The sequence below is a fragment of the Halyomorpha halys genome, unplaced genomic scaffold (assembly GCF_000696795.3).
Source record: "Halyomorpha halys isolate HHAL.00 unplaced genomic scaffold, Hhal_1.1 Scaffold29.1, whole genome shotgun sequence".
NCBI lineage: Eukaryota > Metazoa > Arthropoda > Insecta > Hemiptera > Pentatomidae > Halyomorpha > Halyomorpha halys.
The window spans coordinates 510282-518878 of NW_027115892.1; the positions used below are offsets into that span (position 1 = coordinate 510282).

The 8597-nt window shown below is 30.2% G+C and overlaps 1 protein-coding gene across 1 annotated transcript in view; it reads right to left on the reverse strand.

Moving 5' to 3' along the window:
• LOC106684521 (procathepsin L) overlaps positions 1-6151 on the reverse strand; it is a 9279-nt gene extending 3128 nt beyond the window's left edge. Inside the window, exons 1-4 of the mRNA XM_014426652.2 lie at positions 6060-6151; positions 5085-5237; positions 3757-3948; positions 3455-3646 (exon numbers count right to left, since the gene is read on the reverse strand). Of these exons, the coding sequence (XP_014282138.1) occupies positions 3455-3646; positions 3757-3948; positions 5085-5237; positions 6060-6140 (618 nt within the window). The 5' untranslated portion in view covers positions 6141-6151. The remainder of the gene's footprint in view (positions 1-3454; positions 3647-3756; positions 3949-5084; positions 5238-6059) is intronic.
• Between the last annotated feature and the right edge of the window lie 2446 nt (positions 6152-8597).

The window sequence follows — 8597 nt, forward strand, 5'->3', positions numbered from 1 at the left end:
TTTCCCCCAAAAAAACGACAGGACTTTTTGAATGACCTGGTATATAACCGTCCAACACGATTGGACAATTTTTACTGATCTTTATCTTTATTTTATTAGCACCTATAGATTTTTTTCAAATTCTCACTATATAATTCTAGTCTGAATACCAATTATTTATTAATCACCATAAAACGGATCATACTCGATCAATTTTAATTTGAAATATAAAAAAAAAATACTAGTAATAGTTTAAATAAATGTTAAGTTATTTATTATTACCTTCAAATTTAGAAAAATTATATATATAATTATATATATATACTTACCATCAAAAACAAGGTAAGCTCATCTTTCCAGAAATACCAAAATGTTTTAATTTGACGAGAGTATACATGACTAATAAGTGTTTTAAATAAGATAAATATCCAAACTCTTTTCGGAAATTGAGAAATATTTCAATTTTTAATTTTTGCTGGAGATATGTTTAAAGAGATTTTTAGGGTGCTGAATCCGATTATTCAAAAATTTGAAATAGTTTCTGTTTGTAGACTAATGATATTAGGACTTTTTAGATAAAATGTTTAAATTAATTTTTCAAATGAGTAATATAAACAAAATATACAGGAAACGAAATCCACGAATTGATATAAAAAATTAAGTTCGTTGAAAAAATGTCAAGTGCATTATCAACTGTTTATCTGAATCCAGTACACAAAAAAATCCATTATAAAAATATTCAACAAAAATAGAAAAATGAAATATTTCTCACTTGCCAGAAAGAGTTTGCACATTTTCCTAAACCTAAAATATTTATTACTAAAGTACACTTCGGCCAAATTTTGGTGTCTTTCCCTCTTCGTGATGGTAACAATAAAGTATAGATTTGAAGGTAATAAAAAGTTAATTAACATATATATATAAAAAAAAAAAATCTGTACCGTTACTACAAATGGAGCTTCCGGGGTTCAGGACGTTGTAAAGAAGTACTGTTTCTTGAACAACGGTTTGTACAAGGAGGTGATTGTTCATGATCACACTCAATCCCCAGATTTTTCCTCAACTAAGGAAACCCCCTTAATGAGGCTGGGTAGATCCCTGAAGGCTCTCCGATCCCACAGACTTAGACTTTTTATATTCGTAGACTTACGGCTACAGAAACAAAATTATCTACCAAAGCCGGATTCGATTCCGAGCTTTGGAGTTGCTGTTGTGGCTCAGTGTTACCTAATGTGCACAGAAGTTACCAACTGAACCACCCCTCTCTCCCTAACATATATTAAAACACATCGAATCATATCTGAAATTAAAATTGACATAGTAGGGTCCAATTAGTGGTATTTAGTCCTATTAATATTATAAGATATGAACTGATGAATGAAAAACTTGAATATGATCAGCCAATAACGTAAGTGCTACGAAAGATTTTCTTGCTAGAAATTTGGCATTGCATACGTGTTTTTGTGAAACATCTGCACGTGGTAGAAGAAAACGGAGTTCATTTTCGGTTTCAGCACACCAAAAAACATTAACATTAGCCATAATTATTATTATCAATAATTTGCCAAATTTCAAAAAGTTTATTTTACGAGTATAAGTCTGTGGAATCATTAAACAACCAACCAGACTTCCTTTAGGTATGAATCAACAGTGAAATATTTTTATTTTTCAAACTCTCTTGAATTTAGTAATTTTAACGTAAATAATGCAAATGTGGCTCTAAACAATAATCTTCTTTTTTTTTTTATTCAAACAAAGTTAAATCTATAAAATCCCATTTTCGAGGGGGTAAGTTTTAAGATTTAGTAATCTTAAGGAGTAAAATATTTCAGTACAATTTTTGCAGTTTAAAATAGGTTATTACATTTTTCTTGATATTCAAATTATTGGTAAGTGGGGGAGGGAGAGGAGGGAAGTGATAATTTCCATAGCGACGTCGTCCCTGCATAGCAGTCGATATAGTACAAGAGCCCAAGAGGAAAAAAAGGCAGTTATCTCACCCAAATTTTTGATTACTTTAATGAAAGCTATGTATAATTAATGGTCAAAACAGATGAGTCTGCCAAGTATAGGTAGGGGGAATAAACAATGGCGGCTGTTTCAAAGCGATGAAAAAACTAATTTTTCATTCGGAGCTCTATATCTTTAAAACTATCAACAACACAAGAAAATCTAAGAGAACGTCATTTAAAGAAGAGCAAATTTGCTAAAATCTGAGCCCTAATAGAGTTATTTACGTTAAATAGTTTTTGAGATATAGCTTTTTAAAAAGCAACATTTCATAAAAATGTTGTATGGGACGTACTGAAGGCTACTGATCTTCTATTAGTGAATTTATTTTGAAAAAATTATATCTCAAAAACCATTTGACGCACAGATGTCTATTACCACTCAAATTAAAGCTAGTTTAATGAACTATAACGTAATTTATGATGTTTATCTTCGTAGGAGTAATAGTTTACTTGAAATTCACTAGAATAAATTGATTTATAGTTGTTCGGACAAATTTTCATTTGCCACATTTATATTTATATGTGAATATCAGAAAAATACTACTCCTACGAAGATAAGTGTCATAAACTACTTTATAGTAAGTTAAATTTCCTTTATTTTGAGTGTTGGCAGACATATCTGCGTCTTATGGATCCAGAGATATATTTTTTCAAAAATCCAACATTTTATATGAATAACTAGAAATTAACAATTTGTGAGTTTATTTTGTCAAATATCATAAAAACTACTACTCCTACAAAGATAAACATAATAAACTATTTTGTAGTAAATTTAACTAGCTTTAATTTGAGCGCTGGCTGTATCTGTACATCCAATGGTTTTTGAAATGATGTTTTTCATAAATCAAACTTATTGTTCGAACAACTATAAATCAATTTATTTTAGCAAATATCATGAAAACTACTATTCCTACGAAGGTAAAGGTCATAAACTTCTTTATAGTCCATTAAATTAGCTTTAATTTGAGTGCAAATAGAGATCTGTTCGTCACACGGTTCCTGAGATATAGATTTCTCAATACAAATTAACTAACTACTAATCTTATAGTAGATTTTTAAGAAATTTTGCTTTTTAAAAAGCTATATCTCGAGAACTATTGGACGTAAATAGCTCTTTTAGGGCTAATATTTCAGAAAATTTACTCTTCTTTAAATAATGTTCTCTTAGATTTTCTAGTGTTGTTGGTAGTTTTTAAGATATAGAACTCCGAATGAAAAATTAATTTTTTTAAAAGGTTTTTAAACAGCCGCCATTTTTTATTCCCCCTACCTATGCTTGGCAGACTCATCAATTTTCGTCTAGTAATTATACCTAGTTTTTAATAGAGTAATCAAAAATTGGGGTGAGATAACTGCCTTTTTTTCTTCCCGGCTCTTGTACTAATAGAAGGATGTAGTGGACCACCCAAAACTCAATAAATCAAAATTTTAGAAAAAATGATTTCAAAAATATAATAGTTTACCTCTCCTTCGTACGGGTAGGTATCTTCAGTGTCGATTCCTCCGTTGTCCCTCACATATTGGAAGGCTTGTTCCATAAGACCTCCTTCACAGCCGTTGTTGCCGTAGTTCGATGAGCAATCTATAAGGTTCTGTTCACTGAGAGATGTCTGTACTTGTCTCTTCAGGAAGGTGTGTGCTTCAAGTGCTCCGGTCTGTAAAATTGCATGTAAATAAGAACTTTATATAAAAGCATAGCAGGAATGTGGATTTCTCGATACAGAACTTTGACTTGTTCTATAACATAAGCAGTAAACAAACTTACCGAACTGAAGGCCCAACATGAACCGCAGTGACCTTGATCCTTGACCGGGGAGATAGCCCCTTTGTCCCTCCAGTCAAATTCCTTCGGGAGGCTGGCTTTGGTGGGACGGTACGGAACACCTTCCGGGACCTTGTTGGTGGCTCTCAAGGATCTGTTGAAACCAAGGAACGTTGCCGTGAACTCTCTTGGGTGCTAGAAGGTACCATGAAAACATAATAGGTCAATAATACTCTATGGAAATATTGACAAGATTAACAAAGTAACTACTAATTAGAGACAGCATTTTCGTCCAATTGCATTTCTTGTTCTCTTGCTTTGAATTCAGTCAAACTTTTAGATTAATTCTAATCATGAAAATTACGTACAATTGATACTAGTTTTATATTTCAACTTTATATTTACTGCAAGAATCTTCACATAAAGGGAAGTTTTTGAACAAAATTGTATTTTTGTCCATTTCTTGATGGTTGATTGATATGAAATCATTGATTAAACTTGCAAATTTGCCTGTGATTCATGAAGAATAACACACATAAACAATGTCATGAAACTAATAATTAATAATCATTCAGGATACGAGTTCAATTATTCCTTTCTCCACTAGATCTAATTTGCCATGTTAATGTTTAGAGCAATACATTAAATTGTAGAGCTTAAATTATATATGCAATAAAATAATAATGATTGTATTCTTGGGATCGAAATTTGGGCTTCAATGTTTATTAAAATCCAGAAAATCAAATTTACGTTTGAAAATTTTTGGAATTATTATTTGGTTATTTTGTTCATAATTTGATTTTTAAAAAATAAAAATTACAATATACAAATTATAATAATATAAATAATAATAAATAATTTCTAAATTCGGAAATTTTTGATCTAATCTTTGGATTTAAATATTATAATTTGATATTCCTAATACTCCTTTTTAAAAAACACTTTTCTTAATGTTTCTAAACTTAAAAATTCTGGTAGTTTTATGAAACAGCGAATAGAGTTTTATAGCCTTTAAAATAGGAATGCAAATTATAAATACAGATAGCTCCCACTTAAAACTCTTCAATTATGGAGAACATTTTAGGTTTTTAATTCAAAGAAGTTTTTTTTTTTGTGTGTGTTTTTACAAAAATATGGTAAGTATTTAACGAGTTTATTTTGATTTAAACAAGGTAACATTAGCTTTATTATTACAGGATTTGAATGTTTTATACACAAGATTATATATTTTGCTCAAGTTTGGGTTTTTTTTCGTATTTTATTGTACGAAAACCCAGTCTCTAATTATAACGAATATAAGTTTCAATTAATATTAGTAAATAAGTTCTTACCATGTCTGCCAAATGATTTAGAGCCATTTTGAAGGTCACTTCTCCTCTTTCGTAGCGTTCGTTGTGTTGTTGCACCCGCTTCTCGTTTTCTCTGTACACCTTCTTCCGGTAGCGTTCGACGGCATCGTTCGGGTAATCCTTCTTGTACTGCGACTGTGGAGTTTATGAAAATTTTATTAAAGCTGCAGAAACATAATTTGGGATTAAGATTTTATTGAATGAAGAAACAGACGAATTAAATGAGACAATTTTCGTTAGTCAAAAGATGAATGTAACGTAAAATTTTATATAAATTATATAGAAAACTAATATGAGTTGTAAAATTTATTTTGGAGAATATAGAAAATACATACATCAGGAGTTTTTTTTTTTTTTTTTTTTAAATCAAAAATTAATACCTCTACTTTTGAGGAGTTAATGTTCCTTTTATAAAATTGAATTTGACTTATTAATTTAATCTTTTTCAAAATAAATCAGGACATTTAATTTAATGGTATTTTTTCGTAAAACAAGTTATTTGTCATATTTAGTTTGTTGATAAAGTTACCATCTATGATGGTAGATTACTTCATCTTTATTTCAATTTACCACAGATGGTAATTCTACCAACTAAAGAAAGACAAACAACCACATTTATTCGGTTAGTTTAAATGAAATATTGTAGTTTTCAAAAAATGATTTGAGACCATGTATTCATGTCATTTAGCCAAAATAAGAATAACATTCAATTACACATTATTAAAACACATCATACAACCTTATCAAAATGTCTAAAGAAATATAGTTGAGACACTGACGCGGGGAAGACATATGTATAAATGTATAATAATCATATAAATAATTGTACTCGTAGTGGTATATAAAATATTTGAAATCAACCTACAGATCCTGTACTCAAGCTTTCGAAAAAAATGTTTAAATACAGAAAAAACATTATTATAATGTTAAATTTTTTAAATAGATGAAATTAATTACCTTAAACTTGATGAAATCGTGGGCTGCACCCGCGATGCACACCAAAGTCAAGCAAGCTGCTGCCAATAGGAAAAACTTCATGGCTTGGTATCCTGCAAGAAATAAATTTTGTTTATTTTTTTTCTATACTCTTCATATTTTTTTTAAACAGTGGAGTATTTGACAAAGGATTTAAATTATAGAATCGGACAACTGATACTAGCTCGCCACAGCCATAAGAAAACAAAAGCTGGTTAGGACCGTGGCTTCCAGGCATAATCACCTGCTAACATCTCCTAATTTTTCTCTCCGCCTCAAATTACTAAATTATAAAAGTATACTTTGACCAGCTCTCCTCTACGGAACACCTACGGTGGGTAACATAGCATCAACAACAGTGAAGAAACTTAACAAAAGTTTAAGAGTAGGTTCCTGAGACGTCTTGTGATGCATTCTTATTTAAAAGAGCGAAAACTGACTACGTTCATATGACGTTTGGACTGCCGACGTTGACAGAATTCACCTGAAGGAGGCACTTCAAATTCTTAGATAGCCTCCAACAATGAACTAACCCACTATTCAAGACCCTGACACCGACAGGACGCCTACAGAGGTGGCAAACAGTTTCAGTCTCGACTGAGGACTGCTAACATACTGCTGACAACAATACAACTGATGCGCCCCATTATCAGACGGCTGACAGAAGACTTTTTCCCATCTGTATCCATCATATTTTCTCTTCTCAGTCCCATCTTAAAATGCACCAAATGCTGTAAAAGAATTTGGTTTCATCAATTCTCACTACCCCTCTCCCCTCAATCAAACCTTCACATCATCAATGGGGCTTAGAAATAAAAAAAAAAATCATAGAATCGTATTGTATAAGTAATATAAGTCGAAGATAGAAAATTATAATCAGTAGATCGACTCATATTCTAATTTTGGCGAATTATTAACTATTATATGATATATTAAATATTTGATTACTATAAAAATTTGATTTTTTTTTCACTTAATAACTGAAGGAGATATAAAAATTATTCAAGATACTGACGTGCATACTGACTGCTTTCTTTCACTTGGCGGTTTGAAAAGAAAATGTTACGCTTCCTTAACTGCAGGGGAAATTCAGTTATTATCCGTTTTAATTTGATTTTTATTATCTACGTAATTTTTTAACAATTTAATTTTGCAGATAAATTAAATGCAGATGTAATTGCGGATAAGATCAGCAGATTACAAGGTTTTTGGAAAGTATTTTGAATTTTAATGTTTTTTTAAATACATTTTTTATGATAACCTTTTCATAATTTTCATCAATGCGATTCAATAATGTAGGGGAACCAAATTCAGTAGTTTTTAGATAATTTATACAACAAAACCTTAAATAATAACAAGAAACCATCATACATCAAGAAATTAAAATGTTTCATTCCTTTATTTTTTATACTTATTGAGGGATCAATAAATAACCATGCGGTTCATCAACAAAATAAATTACAAATTTCTGAAGTTGTATGTTAATTCGTTCATGTAGTAATAACACAAAGATAATATTTTGACTTTACAATTCTCCACCACGAAAGATGTTTTATAGACCCAGCAGTATCCACGAATTTGAATTAAGAATTGGTATGTTTAGTACCAAAGTTGTATATATTTTTTTATCTTTTTTTTTCAAGGGACACTGATAGATGTTTACAGAGTTGTAACCGTTACATAATAGTGCACAAATAGATAATATAAATTAATTACATAACTAAAAATAATGAAAAATGCTTACCTCAGGTACAGATCAGAGCGCATACTGCATTCATCAAGTATATATACCCGGTTATGTATGTTGAAAAGTAGTGGGGATATGCTGATTCGAAAATACTATGGAATCTTTCGATTATTAATTATCTTGTCAGCATTGCAGTCAGCAGGAATCATATATCGACTGCACTTTTTGTTTCAATATTGCAGTCAGCTTTTTGATAGGCAATATTTTATCGCTTATTTCAATTTTTTACTTAGGAAACCAGTACGTCAAATAAATATATTTATAGCAATAGTAAAATTATTTTGAATAATATTTCCTCAATGAAGACAATATCAATGAAATAATTACTAGCTCGTAATACAAAAGACGTTAATTTTTACAAATGTGTATGATGTATGTGATCTGATACAAAATCACTCAATGAAAAAGATGTATAGTTACCTCAATGAATTTATACGGTTGATCAAGAGCAACCGACTGGCAATTGATTCGGTTCTAATCCTCTTGGTCAATACTAATAGCAATATTAATCTATTTTGTGAAATATATTTATTGTGGTGTGTTAAGAGATATTCTCATTTATTTTTCAATTAGCTTTAGGCCCGCTATAACTTTTTTTTTTTTTTTAATTATTTATTTAATGTAATTTACAACTGTACATAATAATACAATAGGTAAATATGTAGTATGTTTCATATACATTTGAAAATCTTGGGAAGGAACCACCCATTGGTGGTACTTCAAACATTAATTTAAATTAGAAGGTCCCGTGGCCATCTTCTTTTCAGACGCTT